At 39.2% G+C, this 21,900-nt stretch overlaps 1 protein-coding gene across 8 annotated transcripts in view; it reads right to left on the reverse strand.

Annotated features, from left to right (window-relative positions):
- The window catches only part of SLC25A26 (solute carrier family 25 member 26), a 214,697-nt gene that overhangs the window by 35,688 nt on the left and 157,109 nt on the right, over positions 1–21,900 (reverse strand). For 7 of the 8 annotated variants that reach the window (XM_023754039.1, XM_023754038.1, XM_006089019.3 and 4 more), the window contains one exon: positions 2,129–2,173. The exons of the other annotated variant lie outside the window; for it this stretch is intronic. In XM_023754039.1, the coding sequence (XP_023609807.1) occupies positions 2,129–2,173 (45 nt within the window). The remainder of the gene's footprint in view (positions 1–2,128; positions 2,174–21,900) is intronic. 8 annotated transcript variants of the gene reach the window in all.

A 21,900-nucleotide genomic window follows, 5' to 3' on the forward strand; every position in this document is an offset into this window, starting at 1 on the left:
GGCTTGATTCCCAGTAGGGGGCGAGGGCACAACAAATGCAAAGGCCCTAGGGTGAGTACCAGTTTGGCCTGTCCAAAAAGAACAGAGGAGAGGCCCACAGGGCGTAGTGCAGGGCGTGTGCAGGGGGCAGCCCATCAATGTTTCTCTCTCATGGATGTTTTCATCTCTCTATTCCTCTTCCTTCCTCTCTCTCTCTCTCAAAAAAAAAATTAATAAAAACATATTGAAAAAAATGTACTTATAAAGGTTGAATCTTGCTATCTGAAAATTATTCTTCAATAAATCCAACTTAAAAAACAACAACTATAGCATCTTAACATTTGCTCAAAGAAAATTGTTAAAGCTCAACATTGTTATCTATGATTACTCTGAAAAATTCTAGATATTTCTTAACTAACAAGAATACTACAAATGTCCTTAACACTGAAAAGAAATAAACCCCATGCTTCCCTCTTTGGGCATCAAAGCATTCCTACGCAGACAGGGAATAGGAAGTCAGAGTGCAGAGAGGGGTGAATGCCAGTTATTGAGACACTAATGAAGCGAGTCTTGTTTCTGGACAGCTGCTGGCTCCATTGTTCCTTTGTCACACGCAAAAAAGGGGAGCTGTATGCTCATGGAATGCAGCCTTCTCCTGGGAGCGCTGCTACATCATGCCCGGAAACCGCCTGAGAGACCCATTTCACCAAGCACCCAAAGAAAAGGGTAAAAACCAAACACAACCATTAGAGACCCCAAAACCTGTATTAGGTAATCTGTACTACTCCTTAAAATCAGAACTATTTCTAAATACATAATATTCCAGAGTTTATTTTTCATGATTAATGTTTTGTCTCATTTTATTGTCCTCACATTATGAACTCCACAGAATATTTTTAGTCTAGATAAGTCTGCTATTCTTCAGGGGAAGCGGCGGGAGCACACCGTGGTTACTGACTCCCTCAGCCATGGGAGCAATCCTTTACTTTCTGTGTTACCAAAGGCCTGCCTAGACACTTTGCCAGTTTATAGCTTGGTCATTTATCAACCTGAACAAGGGCTTTCAAAGTCTTTTGATCATTATCCACAGTGAGAAGTACATGGTACAGTGCAGCCAGGACAGAGATGCGTGTGCATGCACACACAACACCGAAGTCTTACAAAGCAGGACTCAACCTTACCACATAGGGCGATCTCTGTTATTAACGCCCCTCTTATCACAGTCTTTAAAAGGCTGGCAGACACCCACACAGTTCATAGCATGACCCACAATTTTTAAAATCATCGCATCAGAAAATGAAAAAATACGTCTCTGCATATTTGAAAACAGGTTTTTATCTTTTTTTTTTTTTTTAATAATAATTTTTATTTCTTAAAGTATTACAAATGTCTCCTTTTTTCCGCGGCTCCTTCTCAGGGGGTTCCTAGGCTCATTGGGTGACAGCAGAAGGAAGGTGGCAGTCAGAGCAGCACGCCCCCTGCTGCTCACCCTCAGTTATGGGGGTGAGGGGGCTGGCCTAACAATCAGGGCCTTGCTTTTTTCCCTTTTCATTTACCCTCATCGTCATTCCTTAACTTCTACACACACACACACACACACACACACACACACACACACACACACACGGAAGTGAAATAAAAGTCTATGGGTAGAGCAGAAATACAAAAGAGAGTAAAGCACAGTTTCCCTTAACACCTGAGGATTAGGTTACGCCGTTAGGATGATCTCTCAGTACCACAGACACTGAGCAGGTTTAAAAGACTGAACTGGCATGTAAACCACACGTAAAAAATATTTTCAACTCTTAAAAATTTTGAGCCCTGGCCAGTTTTGCTCAGTGGATAGAGTGTCAGCCTGCAGATGAAAGGGTCCTGGGATCAATTCTGGTCAGGGCACATGCCCAGGATGCAGGCTTGATCCCCAGTGGGGGGTGTGCACGAGGCAGTCAATCAATGATTCTCTCTCATGATTGATGTTTCCACCTCTCTCTCCCTCTCCCTTCCTCTTTGAAGTCAATAAAAACGTATTTTAAAATTTTTTTGAGTTTTTAAACTACTAATCAATATTATATTCTTCTATTACAAACTGAAACAATTGGGTATTTATGATAATTAGAAAGCAATTTTATATGAAGATTGGAAAACTTACTTTTAAGGATTCCCACAAGGGAAACTGGACCAATGAGAAGGGAATCTGAAGAGAGAAGAAAAGAAATAAATTAGGCAGAGAAGCTCAGACTTTGCCTAGCATGACTATACAAACCCATAATTATTAATGAGAACATTATTTCATTTAACTGTGTATATAATAAAGCTAACATTAAACAAATGTATACATTACTATATACAATACACAGGTTTAGAAAACAAGTTAACTGTAACTGCCTTCAGCGTCCCACTAACTTTCTGAGCCCATGTGAGTCGGATGATGCTGTGGTGCCCTTTGTGAGTGGAAGGGAAGCACAATATGAAGAAACCTTGGCTACTAAAATGACAAAATGAATATTTCTCATCACAAGTAATAAAGGCTTTAAAGACCTGGCACATTTCTGCTTAAGAGCTAGAGCTGTCTGCTCCTTAGCAGACCAAGTATTAGGGCTAAAAGAGAGGAAGGGATGGGGAGCAGTGGGGAGAGCTAGAGAGGGAGAAAGAGCTCGAGTGGGGAGGCAGCAGAGAAAGGCCAAAAAATGTGGGCGAAAAGAAGGGGAAGGGGAGAAGTCAGAGAGGGGAGAGGGGCAGAGAGAGGAGAAGGGGGACAGGGAGAGGAGGAAGGAGGAGAGAAGATGGAGAGAGAGAAGAGTGGGGGAGGAGAGAGGGGGGAGAGAGGAGGGGAGTGAGAAGGAAAGGAGAGGGAGACCAGAGGGAGATGAGCGAGGAAAGGCAGAGAGGGCAAGGCAGGTGGAGGGGAGGGAAGAGGGAAGAGGAGACAGAGCCACTGGAGGAGTACGCTGAGGCAGGGACCAGAGGAGCACAGCGTGGACGGGGGAGTTCTGCACCCTCAAGGAAGGAGCAGCCTATCGATGCTGGAGGGGTGGAGGCTCCTGGATGCCTGATGTACACACAAGAGCAGCAAGGACAAGAGTGATCTGCAGGAATGAGCATGAGCGGTGGGCATAACCACCACACTACGCAACAGGTAGTGACAATTTGTTGTGTAACAAGAAGAGCTAGAATTACCAGGCACTTTTCATGTGTCAGGCACTGTGCTAATAAGCACTTCACAGGTTTTACTTCACTGAATCCTCACAACCCTATAAGACAGGTATTATTACCAACCTCGTTTTATAGATGAGGCAACGGAAGTCCAAAGAAGCTATGTAACTCTCCTAAAGGCACAGCTAGAATGAAGAAGCCAGACAATCTGACTCCAGAGCCCTGTCTAGTATTCTACCTAAAAAATCTAACTGCATTAATCTGTCCAGAGTACATTCATCCTCAGTATAATCTATTTGCTTCTAATTAAACGTTCCAAAATTCTAAAAATAGAACCCACTCCATATATCCTAAAATAAAAGTACCAGGATTCCAGTGGACCCACCCACCAGCCTCTTCAGATCCACTCGCTGACCCATGGGCCTGTGCCAGGGATGCTCCGGCAGACCAGGGCCCATGTCACCGGCAAGTGAAGAGTAAATGTGGACTTCGAACATTAACAATGTGAGTGTATGTATGTGAGACCACAATTTTGAAGGAATTAATGGCCCATGAATTAAGGGCATTAAGTCACTTCTAAAATATTTATTCAGAAATTAAGAGTCTGACATAAGCTCTCTTATTCTGCTGGAACAAATGATGGCCTTGGGCTTGACAGTGGCCACAGAAAGAAAATCTGTCTTCCATTCAGACAGGAAATGGCAGTGAGAAAAAAAAATCAATGTCAATAAATTAGTTTAAGCTGATAAACTAGAATCTCAGAGAAGTTTGTCATCTTCACCCTACCCCATACAGCGAAGTGCTACAATAGGAGTGCAATTTAGTTTAGTTTTGTCATAAAACCATGAAAGCATCTGACACTGTCCATTCTGAAACTAAAGTACTCCCAATTAAATTAATTATCAAAACCCTAATTTTTTTAAGTACACAATATGTAATAAAATACCAAGAGGACAACAGGCAGAGGGATTACAGATGATTTTAATGTTCTTTTTTGTACTCTTTTCTCCCACATGTAAATGTATCATCACATTTTAACAAGAATGTAAATAGTTCACATTTATAAGATGAAAAAGATCTTATAACTTATTGTTACTGGCCATGCTAATATTCTTCCCTTGATAAAAATAACCCATTAAGTTGGTACTTAATATATAATAGAGGGTAGAGCAAACATAGGTTTACAGTTGTGAGTACACAAAACGCAGCTTATTCTTGTATTATTATTAGTCGTTGTATTATTTTCCATATGACAACTTTAAACCTACATTTGCTCCACCCTGTATTAGATTTTGAATTCTGTAGATGAACATTTTGCCCATTTTCTTCTGTTCAACACTATTCGTTAAATTGTTCCTTTATTCTAAAGAAGTAATTTAAAAAATCACACATTTGAAATGGCCAAACTATTTCTTTGGGCATGTATCTGTAAAAGTGGGCAGACAATACACCCCAACTTTATTCTCTAAAATGAGATTGACAGTCTAAAGTAATTAAATGTCCTATATGTTTAAATAATTACATTTATTTCTGGTTTCTGGTAGTGAAATAATTTCAGGTAACTTATTTAAACATTTACCTATCACCAAGTATTGGACTAGAACAGCCGTGGGCAAACTACGGCTCGCGGGCCGGATTCGGCCCGTTTGAAATGAATAAAACTAAAAAAAAAAAAAAAAAAAGACCGTACCCTTTTATGTAATGATGTTTACTTTGAATTTATATTAGTTCACACAAACACTCCATCCATGCTTTTGTTCCGGCCCTCCGGTCCAGTTTAAGAACCCATTGTGGCCCTCGAGTCAAAAAGTTTGCCCACCCCTGGACTAGAATCATCCCTGAAGCCATTAAATCCCTTATAAGATAAACTCCCAACAAGTGAAAAATTTTCAAATATTCTTCAAGCCAGAATCTCATTGAATGCATCTTGTCGTTTAGCATATGAAGAAACAGCAGTGAAGTGTGCTCCCACCTGGGGAAGGAGGCCAGCAGACTTGGCTGCACAGTGAGAGCAAACACTGGTCCAGCTTCCACAGTCCCCACACGCACGGCCTGTCAGAAAGCCAGCGAGCTCCCCAGGTCTGCTTGGAGTTACATAACAGTGATGTTTCTTCAAAACATAAAATTTAAAACCCCAAACAGATGTAAGCTGTTATTCTAGAGTGTTTTATAGATGAAGAAAATGCATAGCTGCGCTCAGAGATCTTATATTCCAAATATAACTTAACCATTTTATTGCACCAAAAGTTACAAAATGGCTCACTGTTGTGACCTTTTTAATACCTCCATTTAAGGTGTTTTGTTTGAATATGGTTGTTGAGACCGAGGGCACTAATAGGTGGGCAGCGGTAAATCCAGCTCCATCAAAGAGGCAGATATAGAAGGGAAAAACCAGCTACAATTGAGCATGGATTCCACTAGTAACAAACAGAGCAACAATTCTATGCAAAAGTGCATGCGAGGAGTCCACGTGAAGTAGATAAAATGAAGATAAAATGAAATCTGGGTGTGGTGAACAGGAAAAGTAGGTGCTGGGTGTTGCTAGAGAAATAAAGAATGTACAAAATGACATTATGCGCACACTTTACCTATCACCAAGTATTGGACTAAATCATCCGTGAAGCCATTAAATCATTATAAAGCTGTGACCTTAAAATAAATGCTGTAACCTTATAAGTTTTTTAACAAATAATGATGTGGTTGATAATATAACCAGAGGGATATGAAGATAAGACTTCTAAGGTATCATTTAGCCCTAAAATTCTGTTTGTCACTGGGAAGGTCAAATTAAAACACCAATATACATTAAATAAATAAATAAATAAATAAATAAATAAATAAATAAATAAATGAGATTTGCCCTGGCCAGGTGGCTCAGTTTGTTGGCGCATCATCCCATACACCAAAGGGTTGTGGGTTTGATTCCCGGTCAAGGAGCATGTGGGAGGTGGATAGTCAATGTTTCTCTCTCCCTCTCTCTGCCACCCTCCCCTTTCCTCTCTCTCTCTCTCTCTCTCTCTCTCTCTCTCTCTCTCTCTCTCTCAAATCAATGAACATGCTCTTGGGTGAGGATTTAAAAGATAATAAACAAATAAATAGGACTTGACTGGAAGCTGCAATGAACATACTATGAGTGATCAAGGAAGCCTAAGGAACAAGAGAGTACATTTTAAAAACTGTGAAAGCTATCATACTTTCAAAATAACCCCCAAATTCTCCAGCTATAAGACAAAAAATTCCACATTAACCGCTACGACCTCAAATCAGAAGGGGGTTGAGGAACAGCATGGATACTGGGTGGGCCCACGGACTGGCCCATTCCAAATTTCAAGGGATCCCACAGGGAGTCTCCTTTTTGTTGAAGGACAATGTCCAAATTTCTGTGCTTGACTGAGGATTTTCCATTCTAGTGTCACACAGCAACAAAGCCATTTCTCCTCTTAAAATGCTCTGTGCCTTTTCCCTTCAACCCCAGTGGCAACCAAGGACAAATGAACTGGAAGACTTAAAAATCTTTTATCCCAACATGACTTGTTATTACTTTTTTTTAAGTGAGAACTATTCAAATCTGGTCTGCTAGCATATCACATACCAAGAAAACAATAACTTTAAATATACATTTCAAAATGTAACAACTATAATCCACTTATGTGCACTGTCCACATAGAAAATAATGTATACATAGCAAAGGAGATTAACCTAAAAGTAGGAAACATTGAAAGTGAATTATTTTTCAGGTTTCCAAAACATACTAAAATTCCTAAAGCCCTTTCCAAAGAAAGAAAAAATGGACACTAGAGCATATATGATCAAATGATGTTTGACAAGAGTGCCAAAGCTATTCAATGGGGAAAGAACAATGGTGCTGGGCGAAATAGACATTCAAGTGAAAAGAATGAGGTTGGACCCTTACCTTACACCATATACAAATATTAGCTCAAAATGGATCAAAGATCTAATTAAGACCTGAAACAACAAAACTCAGAGGAAGATCTTCATGATACTGGGTTTGGCAATGATTTCTTGGATATGTACCAATACACAGGCAACAAAAGGAAAACTAGAAAAACGGGATGACATCAAAACTTACAAATTCTGTGTATCAAAAAACATAATCAGCCCTAACCGGTTTGGCTCAGTGGATAGAGCATCGGCCTGCGGACTCAAGGGTCCCAGGTTCGATTCCGGTCAGGGGCATGTGCCTTGGATGCGGGTACATCCCCAGTAGGGGGCGTGCAAGAGGCAGCTGATCGATGTTTCTCTCTCATTGATGTTTCTGGCTCTCTGTCCCTCTCCCCTCCTCTCTGTAAAAAATCAATAAAATATATTTAAAAAAAAACATAATCAAACAGATTAACATGGAAGAAAATATTTGCAAATCACATATCAAATAAGGGGTTAGTATTCAGACTATATAAGAATTCCTACAACTCAACAACAAAGGAAACAAACAACCTAAATTTTTAAATGGGCAAAGAATCTGAATAGACATTTCTCCAAAAAAGATATACAAATAGCCAGCAAGCATATGAAAAGATACTCAAAATTACTAATCATTAGGGAAATACAACTCAAAACCACAATGAGATATCACCCATTAGGAAACTAACATCAAAAAAAAACAAAAAAAAAACAAAACAAAACAGAAAATAACAAGTATTGGTGGGAATGTGAAGAAATTGGTGGGAATGTAAAATGGTGTGGCCACTTGGAAAACAGCATGGAAGTTCCTCAAAAAATTAAAACCAGAATTACCATATGACTCATAGTAGCATTATTTACAATAGCCCAAAGGTGGAAGTAACCAAGTATCCCCTGATGGATGAATGGATACACAAAATGTGGTATATATGTACAATGGAATATTATTCAGTTTTAAAAAGAAGGAAATTCTGACACTCTACAGAATGGATGAACCTTGAATACATTATGGTAAGTGAAAAGGTTAGTCACAAAAAGACAAATACTGTATGATTATACTTATGTGAGGGATCTAGAGTAATCAAATTCACAGAAACAATGTAGAACAGGGACTGGGAGAAGAGGGGAATGTGGAGTTACTGTTTAATGGATAGTTTCAGTTTTGCACAATGAAAAGAGTTTGGGAGACTGGTTGCACAACAATGTAAAAACGCTTAAAGCAACTGAATTGTACACTTAAAAATGGTTAAGATGGTGTTATGTGTATTTTAGCACCATTTAAAAGTATTTTTTAATTTTAAAAAATATACTCTTAGTAAAAAAGCAAGCTACAGACTGAAAGTAAATATTTGCAAAACTCATCTGACAAAGAATTTCTATTAAAAAAATATAAAGAATGTTAGAAACTTAATAATAAAAAGAAAGAAAAACTAATAACTCACTTTTTAAATGCATAAAAGACTGAACAAACATTTCATAAAAAAAGATAGACAAATCACTAATATAAACCCATGAAAAGATATTCAACGTCACTAGCCATCAGGGAAATGTGAGTTAAAACACACTGAGAAAACAGTGTGGTTCTTCAAAAAGTTAAACATGGAATAACCATACGACCTAGCTATTCCACTCCTTGTTATACAGCCAAAATAATTAAACACAGGGACAAACAGATACTTGTACACAAATCTTCACTGCATCATTATTCACCATAACCAAACAACCCCAGTGCCCATCAACAAGTTAATGGATAAACAAAAATGTGGTATATCCATACAATGGACTATGACTCAGCCATAAAAAGCAATGAAACTCTGATATATGCTACAATATGGATGAACCCTGAAAACATTAAACCAGAGAGAAAAGGACAAATATTTTATGATTGCACTTATATGAAATAGCTAAACTAGGCAAACTCAGAGGAAGAGAAACCAGATGGAAAGCTCCTTGGGGCTCAGGGAGAGGGGAGGAAGGAGTATTGCTGAATGAGTGCAGACTTTCTGTTTGGGGTGATGAAATAGTTCAGGAGTAGTGATGGTTGCCCTACATTGTCACTGATACTGATTACACGTAAAGTGATTAAAATGGCAAACTTTATGTTATATCCATTTTACCATAATTTCAATTTTTTTTTAAAACACATATTGAGGTGCCATTATACCACCACTAAGAAGGCTGAAATGAACAAGTCTGACAAAACCAAATAACAATAAGCCTGTGGAGCAACCACAACTCTCATATTTTGCTGATAGGAATTTATGATTACTTTCAAAGGGGTTTGCTAAGTCTTTATTTGATCCAGTAATTCCACCCCACATATGCATTCAAAAGCAATGACAATATATGTCAACGATAAGACTTGAGCATGAATGCCACAGCAGCTTTAATCACAATAGTTAGTGTCCATCAACACGAGAAGGCTATACAAGCGGTGGCATATTCACACAGTGGAATAATAGGAATAAACTGAAAAGAACTGCTGATACCTGCTATACCATTGACGATTCTCACACACATTATGTAGAGCAAAAAAAGTCAGACACAAAAAGAGTCTATATTGTACAGATTCCATTTCTATAAAGTTCTAAGAGTGGGCAGGTAGACTGGGATAAGACACCATATAGCACATTCTAGGGATATGGAAATATTCAATATCATAATGGGATATAGATTACATGACCATATTCATTCTTCAAAAGGGTACATCTATGATTTGTGATTCAGTGTATACAAATTTTATCTACAAATATAATTATGAAAAATACAATAGTATTCAAGGTGAAGAGTGAGTAGAGATATAGATGATAAAATGGCAGAATATTGATATTGATAACAGCTGAAGCTTAGTGGTGGGTACTCTGGGGTGTGTTATACTATTGCTTACCTTGTTTATATTCTTATTTTTTCTTAATAAAAAAATAAGTGTACAAGTAAAACATGACTACATTCACATTAAAATTCATATATAGAAGCCTGGAAGTAAAGGTCAAAGTGAGCTCCCTACCTCCAGTTAACCAAAGTTAATTGATCTTAATAGTTTGGGATATATATTCTCATTTATCTCAATTTATTTAGTTTTAGCTTTTTAAAAAATTAGGCATGAGTTAATATACATACAGTTCCAAAATTTAATTTTCCCCCCTAAATAACGTCTTGGAGATATTTCCATGTTGATTAATATAGATCTGTCATTTCTGACCACTGCATGGCATTTCATAATATTTAACTAGCCCTTGATGCCTTATTTCCAATTTTTCCTCATAAAATATTTCTTTGTTTAATTGATCATTTATAATAAATAAGAGATTCTAGATATAGCACAACGATTATAAATACATAATTTCTGAACATACCTAATAACATGGAAGGCTAAGGTCCAATATTAACCCTTCATTAGCATAATTATCCTTAGAAATGCCCAGTGTTAACATTTAGGAATATCAGAGCATTCAATAAAATTGAAGATCAGAAAGTCACACTGGCTTTCATATGTCAAGTGAGTGATCCTCACACACCATTCAATGTTACCTGACTCCTAGAAAATGTTTGCATTAGTCCTGTTTCCACAGATCTGTAAACATTACTTATGCAGTGGAATTATGTTATCAAGAATTATCAACCTAGGCCTGACTTAGCAGAATGTAAAAATGAGCTACAAGTACATACAATTGGGGCCCTAAAAAAAAAACCCCAAAAAACACCCACACAACTATTTTTGGTAGTTGAGATTCTTAAGAAATAAAATTAGAAATATATATTTTAAATTTTTTATTTATTGATTTTAGAGAGAGAGGAAAGGAGGGAGAGAGATATGGATTTGGTATTCCACTTATTTATGCATTTATTGGTTGATTCTTATATGTGTCCTGACAGGGGGAGGTGTAGGGAGCTCAAACCTGCAACCATGGTGTATCAGGGTGACACTTTAACCACCTGAGCTACCTGGCCAGGGCCAAAATTTGAAATACTTTTAAAAGTTTTCCATTTACTTCAGGAAAGGTGAAAAAAAAAACCAAAAAAAAAAAACACACCCCTATCTTTTTTTTTTTTTCCAATTACAGTTGACATACAATATTAGTTTCAGGTGTACAACCCAGTGATTAGCCATTATATAACTACGTGATCATCCCGATAAATCTACTACCGATCTGACATCATGCATACTTACAACAATATTCTTGACTATGTTCCCTATGGTGTACTTTACATCTCCATGACTGTTCTGTAACAACCAATTTGTACTTCTTAATTCCTTCACCGTTTTCACCCAGTCTCACCAACCATTGATTCATCTGGCAACAGTAAAAATGTTCTCTGTAGCTATGAGTCTGAAAAAAATTCCTATCTTTATATAAATACTTAGAGGCCTAGTGCACGGATTCATGCAGCAGTGAGGTTCCTCGACCTGGCCTGCGGGGATCGGGCCAAAACCGGCAGTCCTACATCCCCTGAGGGATCCCGGATTGCAAGAGGGTGCAAGCCAGGCCAAGGGACCCCACTGGTGCACGAATCTGTGCACCGGGCCTCTAGTATGCATATAAGATCTTTGGTTAATCTCTTCCTGCCCTTCCCGCTGCCCCCTTCCCTCTGAGATTCATCAGTCTGTGCCATGTTTCCATGCCTGTGGGTTGAGTGGCTGCCCCCTGGTGGTTAGTGCGCATCATAATTACCAGTCGAACAGTCGCTTAGGCTTTGATATATATAGATACACTCATATAGATACATACACATATACACTGGCCCCTTCAGTGATCCATTTATTTTCATTGGATTCTTTTTAAAATATTATCTTTCAATTCCAGTTTACTAAAAGAACAAAATAAACAAATAAAATAGAAACAGATTCATAGACACAGAGAACGACTGATGGTTCGTTCCTTGGCTTCTTTAATGAACTGTGAGTCGCCTCGAAATTCTTACAATAACTACTCAAGCAATTGGGATGATTCTTGCTAATGAAATCTGAAATTTTCCTTTTGTGTATAAGAAGAAAATGAAGAAGTTCATTTTCAGTCCTTCAGAGTTATTTCCAAAACGTTAAGCAGTGTTGCTTTAAGCCATCTAAACAAACAGCCACAGAGTAATAGAGGGAGGTGCCTGAAACTCAGAAACATCAAAACCAGGATTCCTGCAAGATGTTAGAACTCTGGCACCGGGTCAGGAAACAGATGTTTTCAGTTGGAATCTGCATGCAAACTTTAATCCCTTATAAATATAATCAGGTTGTTCTTCAGATTTTCGTCTGCAGCTGAGGAAGACATTAGCATGTATAGTTCAGTTGTCTTTCCATCTACAACACCTTCCTTCCCTTCCAGCCAGCACTGCAGCTCTTTACTCAGAAAGCAAAAAAGGGGGGCGAGGAAAAATGAGTGACCAACCTCTCAAGAAGCCCTACAATAGAAAGTAGATTATGTAACTTATTTGTGTCCCAATTGCTCTTATAAACTAAGGCACATGCTTATTTCCAGGTTTTTCCCATTTCTGAAGCAACTGGTTTTTTAGTAACAAAGATATTCTAATTGATGGTTTCCCAAACTCTAAAAAATAAAATAAATCCATAAAATTTACAAGACTAGCCAGGAGCAATAAACATATCACCTAATATTCAAATCATTTGTATAGATGCATCCTTTGAGAATATTTGCAAAATTACAACTTGAAAAGAATCATGAGAAATAAAAATAGGTTTGTACAGTGGTTAGGCCATCTGGGTAGCTCACCTGTTTCCTCTCTCCCTCACACCTACTTACCTTTCTCTCAGTACCACCCCCAACCTCCCCACAATAACCCAGTGGCAGACAAACGATGAGAAGGCTGAGCAGTAAAGGCACCGACCAATTTATAGCATGATCAGAAGGAAGAAGAGCCGGGGCAAAAGAGAAGACAGTGAGTTCGATGAGGGCAGGAAGGTAGCGGCGTTTGGCTTCCATATCACTACATCACAGTGCTTAGCACAGTAGAGTGCTCAGTAGCTATTTATCAGTGGTTCTCAACCTTCTGGCCCTTTAAATACAGTTCCTCATGTTGCGACCCAACCATAAAATTATTTTCATTGCTACTTCATAACTGTAATGTTGCTACTGTTATGAATCATAATGTAAATATCTGATATGCAGGATGGTCTTAGGCGACCCCTGTGAAAGGGTCGTTCGACCGCCAAAGGGGTCGAGACCTACAGGTTGAGAACCGCTGACATAAATGAGGGAAGGAAAGGCAAAGGAATAAAAAAAGAGAAGGTCAGGAAGAAGAGAAGGCTGGTGGGAGAATTAGGGAAGAGCCCAGGTCTTCTGGCTTATAGTCCAGTGAATACTCTTTCCACTCATCAACTATTGATTTATAAATACTTGTCAGAACAATGTTCTGAGAGTGTAATAAGAAAAAAAGTGAATATCAACTATATAGAAAAGAGATAAAACACAAATACAGATCCCATTTCTATGTTTGCTAGTCAGTCAAGTCAACAAGTCAGATAAATGTGTGTGTTTTCCAGGAAACAGAGGCTTTGGAAAGCTACTCTGTAAATGCTTCTCCAATGAACTCTTATTCAATTATGATCATAAAAAATAGCATTAAAGCCCAGGTGTTGAGAACTGTAAGTAGTTTACTTTGTACAATTAAATAGAAGTCGTGCTTTCAGAAGAGTAATTTTGGGTACAGTTTAGGGCATTAGATGATGAATGTAATAAATTGCCACCTTTCCCTCAGTTCTGTTACATAGGTTGGGTCTTGTTATATAATTTGTGAACACTCTACCACAGCTAATTAGTGTTTGACTAATAACAATAGTAGTTTGTGCCTATCAGTCAGTTAGAAGAGAAAGGAAATCAACTTTAGGGTCTGATACAGATTTTAAAAAGCAATGCAATGGGGAAAACGTTCACTAATAAAAGAAGGAACAAGAAATCAAGCCAGATTTCATCAGTCAACTTGGCTGCACTACCCTGGCAACCCTGAGCCCAGTGGTGGGAACAAACTTATTTTCCCACTCACAGGACATCAGCCACAGGTCGGCATGGTGCCCTCAGGCCGTGGCTGGTGCTCCGGTGCCTTCTCTTTCCCAGAAGAGAACAGACCTTATCTGAGACATGCCATTCCCAGCACAAAAGGCAGGGGCAAGAGGACTGATGGAAACTTTTCACAGCTCCTAAGCTGCATACACCCAACTTGCCAACACAAGGCATAAGGCCAAGCCTGACCATGGGAGAGGGAGGAACTGCAAATCAGTTAACTGCAGGCAGGGAAGTACAGCTGACCTGGCAGGGAAAGCAGCAAGGAGTTGAAAACTTATCATTTATCCCGCAGATCATCCACCTTCCATGCCCAAAGCTTTCGCCCCACTGTTGGTAAGTCTAGGCAACATCCACAACCACTAGGGAATAAAAAAGACAGACCCAGGCCTGAAAGTGATCCTGGGAAGATGATGCCACGAACTCATCCCCCTTTACCTCCACCATGATTTTCAATCTGTCTGCTGTAGCAGACACAGGCCTGGAGCCTGCAGACAGCTACACGGAATTGAAGGCGTGGGCTGTGGGGTGTAGAGGAGGAAACTGGGGTGTGTGGGGGTTTCATTTTTCTCGGAGCTGGTCAAGTGCCTCAAGACCAGCTTCTTGGAACCCTGAAATAAAGAACTTGAAATTAGTGGTTCTAGAAAAAACCTGGTGTGCGGAGATCAGATGACCCTTGGGTGAGGGGCTTGTCTCCCTGAATCACTAGATACCAAGACCAGAACTAATAAGCTAACAAGGAAACTATGACAACATATAAGGATGCTGCACATCCAAAACGACAGTGACCATTCAGGACAAAGGGAGCAAACCCACAACCAAACAGAGCTGCTTGAAGACAGAGAGGTCAACATGGGACAGGAAAGTAACAAGGGAACTTAGGGAGATTTAACTACAGCAGAGAGAAGTCTTCATGGATCAAAAACACAATTTTCCTAATAAACCACACAGTAGATTAACTGAAGGAAAGAATGGATCGTGGCAAAGATCCAAATTTGTGGTCTGTAAGATCAAATTGAAAAAATGGCTCAAAGCAGCAAAACAGAAATCATGACAGAGAAGATAAGAGACTTGGAGGATGTGATAGCAGATAACAGACTATTGAGAGAAAGCCAGTAGTCAAACACTATACCTGGCACCTGGCAGGGAAAGAAATGATGCATGGATACTCACAAAATGTACCACTCACATACCTCACACAGCAAAATACCTGTGAAAGAATTCTGACTCAAGAACAAAAGAATTAAGAATAGAGACCCTCTGGGTAAGAATGGGAGAGAGAAGAGTAGTAAGAAATAAACTTTGTATTTGCATTTGCTTACCCTCCATATATAGTTTCATCTATTATATCAATTCCACTGACTCTACTAAGTATATTTAAAAAATGCTACCAATTCAACTGTAAATGTAATTCTAAGAAAGTCAATTATAAGGCACTTCTTAATTTCAGAAGTGTTAAAATGTTAAAAAGTACTTTTTAGAATCATGAAAGATGATAGTTTTATAAAGCACATAATAAATTCTAAATCAGAAGTCTTGAAACAAAACAGATGTACAGCAAAGCAGTATCTAGTAAGAGTTGAACTAACAGTATCAAACTGCCTCAGGAAAAGCTAGAAGTTGAGAGAAGGCTAAAGATAGTAGGAGTGCCCTTGCTGGTTTGGCTCAGTAGATAAAGTGTCGGCATGCGGACTGAAAGGTCCGAGGTTTGATTCCGGTCAAGGGCACATGTCCGGGTTGTGGGCTCGATCCCCAGTAGGGGGCATGCAGGAGCCAGCTGACCAATGATTATCTCTCATCATTGATGTTTCTCTCTCTCTCTTTCCCTCCCCCTTCCTCTCTGAATTCAATTCAGTCCTGATACTAACAGGAGTTAGAGCAGACCCCACAGGTTACCAGTAAGGGCTCAGTCCCACAAGACTGCCACCCACTTCAGATGCCAACTACCAGAAGTAGGTCCCCAGGTTACCTACAACTTTGGTTCCAACTTGGCTACAAATTGGAGGTTCCCTGGACCTTCCTCCTTGAATTTGATCATTAGCTAGAACAGCTCAAAGGGCTCAGGAAAACACTTTTGTTTATACATATGACAGCCAATGAAGAAATACAATAAGGCCAGGGCTAGAAGAGTCTCTAGCTTTGGTTCCCCTGGAGTTGGGGTGCAGCACCCTCCTGGTACGTGGATATGTTCACCAACCTGAAAGCACCCCAAACCCTGCACTTGGGATTTTTACGGAGGCTTCACCAGCAGGAATGACTGACATTAACTCAGCCTCCAGCCCCTCTCCACCCCCCAGAGGACGGAGGTTAGGTGGAAAGTTCCAAGCTGTAATTATGGCTCGGTCTTTCTAATGACCAGCGCGCATCCTCAAGCTCTCCAGGCCCAGCAAGAGTGGCCCCATTAGAACAAAAGACACTCTTTTTACCCAGGAAATTCCAAGTATTTAGGAGCTCTGTGTCAGGAACTGGAGTCAAAGACAAAACATTAGAGCAAGAGATGCTCTTAGTGCTCTTACTACTTAGGAATTCATGAAAGTTTTAGGAGCTCTGTGCCAGGAACCAGAGTCAGAGACCAACATACATGTATACATATTCTCTATTATTTCAGACCTGCCTGCTCAATATTTTCATTTAGATGTCTGTCAGACATCTTAAATTGATCATGTCCAAACTTAACTCCTGATCTTCCTTTCAAACCTACTCTATGTACAGTTTCTCCCACCTTAGTTAAAGGCAACCATATAAGTCCAATAGTGCAGGCCAACTGGACCCTGGAGTCATCTTAGCTCTATTCCTCTCACAAACCACATCCTATCTATTAGGCCAACTTATTGGAAGCTCCTGAATCAGGAGTGCAGTCGATTAGGAGGAAGTAGGGATGTTAAGATGGTGTGGGGGTGTTCTGTCTTAATGAATCAAAGTCCCTAGAAGAGCATCTGTATATAAGAAGATTCTTAATAAATATTTCTTAAATGAATGGATCTCAGAAAAAAAAACCACTATAGGAATAAAATGCCATAGCTATTAATTGTAAAAGCTGACATACTCTCCATCTAAATCAATAGTAAAATAGAGGAGGAAAAAGAAAAGAACAATCTGCCACAAATACAAAACTAATTGTCTTTTACTGGTTTTCTTTCCATTTACTTGTATTTTAAAATGTAATAAATATCCAATTCCTTTATAATAAAACATTCCTTTAAAAACTCTAATGGAAACTCATCTCAATTTTGTCTAACACTATTCACTCTTGGGAGGGAGAAATGGGATAAAAAGAGGGAAAGTTTTAAAAGCAAATTTACTGCAATGTTCTTCACTGTTAAATAGACAACTACAGCTTGCTCCTGGAGAAAACAATCCTTTGCTTTTTAAATTGAGGACCATTTAGATGTATAAAATCTAAGTGCTTTCTAAATTATTTGACTAACAGAAGGATGCAGAATTTTAAGGAAATGAAGAGATCCTTAAGTATGACATGTTAAAAAAAACCTACTGAGAAACTCCAAACAGAGGAAATGTGGAAAAACAAAATACGGCATACATGCAAATTAAATATAAAGATAGAAAATCTTTTGTAGAGAGCTGTGGAGTAAACAGTAATTTTTTTATGACCACTGACAATATGGAATTTCAATGTAAAATTAAGAATCACTTTATTTCCATTTTCCCACGTTTAACATCAAGATAATAATAATGGCAAAACTCCTAGTGCTCACCTATGTGCCCTGTCCTGTCTGAAGCACTTCACACACCTCACAAGTAGCTTGTAATAGATAACTAATTCTAATTCAACTTACAAAAAGAGTAACTACATATATTTGGATTTTAACAGAGGTTAGCCAAGAGAAAACACTACTGTAAATCACCTGCTCATAGGGTAATTCTTCCTGAAAGATCTTCTTTTCTCAAATCCAACAGGAAATGTCAATATTCTCACAAAACATTTAAAATGGTGCCATTTAGAAAACAGATTGAAAACTAAGGATTCAAATCTAAATGCAAATAATTATAACAGAAGAAGAAACATAATGGTGTTTTACTGACACCATTTTATTGTATATAAGAAGATTCTTAATAAATGTAACATAATGGTATTTTATTGATACAATTTTTATTGAGTAAAGAATGCATAATACTCTTATAATACCAAAGCCATTCCTTGAACACTGAGTTTTCTCTAAGGTAAAAATATTATAATATAGATTACTTGAGCATGAGCAGATGAATGGAGGGCTTGTTAAATAGGAAACAGAAGTGTGTCTAATGACAAATCTTTTAGTCTCATCTAAAAGAAACAAAATTACAATGAACCATCTGAAATTGTTAATAAGAGACAAGGAGTGACCAAATACTACAAAGAAAAAAATATACTTTCATAAAATATTTACTGTTTCAATAAAATTCCTAATAAAACACAAATACATACACACACACATAAGCCACAGCTTATTTCCTCCTTATTGGTAGGTAAGTGGTAGATCACATGCACAGAGTTTAAGACCATGAAGGTCTCACACTTATTCACATGAGGAGTGCCTCCTACAAGTAGTTTTTCATATTAAATTAAACTTCAGAGAAAGAAGGACTGAAGTCTAACTATAAAGAAAAACCTATGTACCTGACCAGTGTTGCCAAGTAGTTAGAGCATTGGCCCACGCACTGAAGGGTCACGGGTTCGATTCCTGGTCAAGGGCACATACCTCAATTGCAGGTTGCTCCCTGCCCTTGGTCAGGGTTTGTACAGGAGGCAACGGGTTGATGTGTCTCTCTCACATCAATGTTTCTCTCTCTCTCTGTTCCCCTCCCTCCTTTCTTTCCACTCTCTCTGAAAAGCAATGGAAAAAATATCCTTGGGTGAGGATTAACCAGGAAAAAACAAAGAGAAAGAAAAGAAAGAAAGAGAAAGAAAAGAAAGAAAGAGAAAGAAAAGAAAAGAAAAGAAAAGAAAAGGAAGGAAGGAAGGAAGGAAGGAAGGAAGGAAGGAAGGAAGGAAGGAAGGAAGACCTTTGCTATGAAGCAACTCGTTTTTTGAATCTGCATGTTAATAGGACTTTTATTCTTTTCATATCCTTATGGAAAGACTGTGACATCATTACAATACAGTACGAAGAAAGATCAACATAATTCAAAAATATGTGAAGGCCTTCCCCCTCCTAATTAGAATTGTTAATGAGACAAGGAGTGGAGGAACCAAGATGGCGGCATAGGTACATACCTGTACTTGCTGCCGCGCACAACCACATCAAAACTACAACTAAAAGACAAAACGGTATCATCCAGAACCACGGAAGGCTGGCTGAGTGGAAGTTCTACAACAAGAAGGAAAGAGAAAAGCGCATTGAAGCTGGTAGGAGGTGCAGATGTGTGGAAGTGCGGAGGTATGGAGGCGTGTGCGGAAACGGGCTGGCAACTGGGTACGCTGTTGTCTTTTTCAATCCGGAGGGAGATACAAGCTCCCGATTGCTCTGAACTCCAGTTCCGGGTGAGACTTTGGGGACCCAGACTCATATGGGGAGAAACTGGACTGTCTGGCATCGGGCAGGAACATGAGGGCGGCTTTCTCTCAGAGGAACCTGCAGTGATCATTGTTCCTGCACAGGGCTGCAGAGACTTGGGGACCTCTCCGGTGCAGGGCTGACTGGCAGCCACTGCTGTTTGCTCTGCCCTGGTGATTCCCTGAGACCCCGCCCCACCCAATTTACAACCCAACCCAAGCTGTGTGCAGCAGCCTTTGCATATGAATGGTCTGTGCTTTCACCGCCTAAAACCTAACAAACTGCAGCTGGGTCAGAGAGCCCCAGAGCTACCAAAAGAAGGCCTAAGGCTTGATAGCAGCCTGCAATGCTACACAACTAGGCCTCATCTGGGCACCTCCAAACCCCAAACAAAGAGGAGGAATCTGCAGATGTCTCTGTAGCTCCTGCTGGGCAGCCTCAGGCAGTGGCTGACTTTGCACCTCCTTGGAGATCCAAGAGCTAGTGTACCCAGGGGTCAGAGTGAGACCATACCAGATTACAACTCTTCACATCCATAAGAGACACACTCAAGGGGCAGACTCAGTGAGCGAGCACCAAAGCCCCACTGAAGTAAGTCCTGCCCCATAAGGGTGTCTCCAGCACAGCAGTTCTCCCATTGTAGACACAGCTGGTCCCCACAGCCAATTGCCCTGATGGTCAATTCCTCCCAGTGATACCAACAGCAATCAAGGCTTAACTACAACAAGACTGCACACAGCCCACAAAGGGGTGCACCAAGAGTGTCCACCTCAGGTAATTAGGGAGGCTGAGCCACTGGGCCCTATAGGACACCTAGCACACAAAGCCACTCTATCAACACCAGGAAGCAGCCAAAATGGGGAGACAAAAAAACATGTCACAAACTAAAGAAATGGAGGAAAGCAAACTACTGGATATAGAGTTCAAAACCACAGTTATAAGGTTACTCAAGAATCTTCTAGAAACCTCCGAGAAATTTAGTGGGACCCTCAAGGATATGAAAAAGGACCAATTAGAAATTAAGCATACACTGACTAAAATAAAGAATAATATACAGAGATACAACAGCAGACTAGAGGATCCCAAGAATCAAGTCAAAGATTTGAAATACGAAGAAGCAGAAAACACCCAGCTGGAAAAGCAAAAAGAAAAAAGAATCCAAAAATATGAAGATAGTGTAAGGAGCCTCTGGGACAACTTCAAGTGCACCAACATCCGAATTATGGGGGTGCCAGAAGAAGAGAGAGAGCAAGATATTGAAAACCTATTTGAAGAAATAATGACAGAAAACTTCCCCTATCTGGTGAAAGAAATAGACTTACAAGTCCAGGAAGTGCAGAGAACCCCAAACAAGAGGAATCCAAAGAGGACCACACCAAGACACATCATAATTAAAATGCCAAAGGCAAAAGACAAAGAGAGAATCTTAAAAGCAGCAAGAGAAAAACAGCTAGTTACCTACAAGGGAGTACCCATACAACTATCAGCGGATTTCTCAACAGAAACTATGCAGGCCAGAAGGGAGTGGCAAGAAATATTCAAAGTGATGAATAGCAAGAACCTACAACCAAGATTACCCAGCAAAGCTATCATTTAGAATTGAAGGTCAGATAAAGAGTTTCACAGACAAGAAAAAGCTAAAGGAGTTCATCACCACCAAACCAGTATTATATGAAATGCTGAAGGGTATTCTTTAAGAAGAGGAAGAAAAAGAAAAAGGTAAAGATAAAAATTATGAACAACAAAGTGACAACAAATACAATATCTATCAACAAGTGAATCTAAAAATCAAGTGAATAAAAAATCTGATGAACAGAATAAACTGGTGAATATAATAGAATCTGGGGCATAGAAAGGGTGTGGACTGACAATTCTCAGGGGGGAAGGGAGTGTGGGGGTGCAGGAAGAGACTGGACAAAAGTTGTACACCTACGGACGAGGACAGTGGAGGGGTAAGGGCATGGGGTGGGGTGGGAACCAGATGGAGGGGAGCTATAGGGGAAAAAGAGGAAGAACTGTAATAATCTGAACAATAAAGATTCATTTTTTTTAAAAAAAGAGACAAGGAGTGACTAAATACCACAAAGAATAAAATATACTTTCATAAAATATTTACTAAATGTTTCAATCAAATTCTTAATAAAACACAGTGTATTTACTAATTTTCATCCAAGGCATATTACTTTTACTATATATTTTTTCAAAAGATTTTATTACATGTTAATACCTTTACTTTCTTGGTGACTAAATCATTACTTACCTTTCCATCGTTAAGTTAGATGAGAAAGAAATTAATGGAAAGAACTATCATGACAGAATGAACCAAAAAAAAACCCTAAATC

Source organism: Myotis lucifugus, unplaced genomic scaffold (assembly GCF_000147115.1).
Source record: "Myotis lucifugus unplaced genomic scaffold, Myoluc2.0 scaffold_55, whole genome shotgun sequence".
NCBI classification, from domain to species: domain Eukaryota; kingdom Metazoa; phylum Chordata; class Mammalia; order Chiroptera; family Vespertilionidae; genus Myotis; species Myotis lucifugus.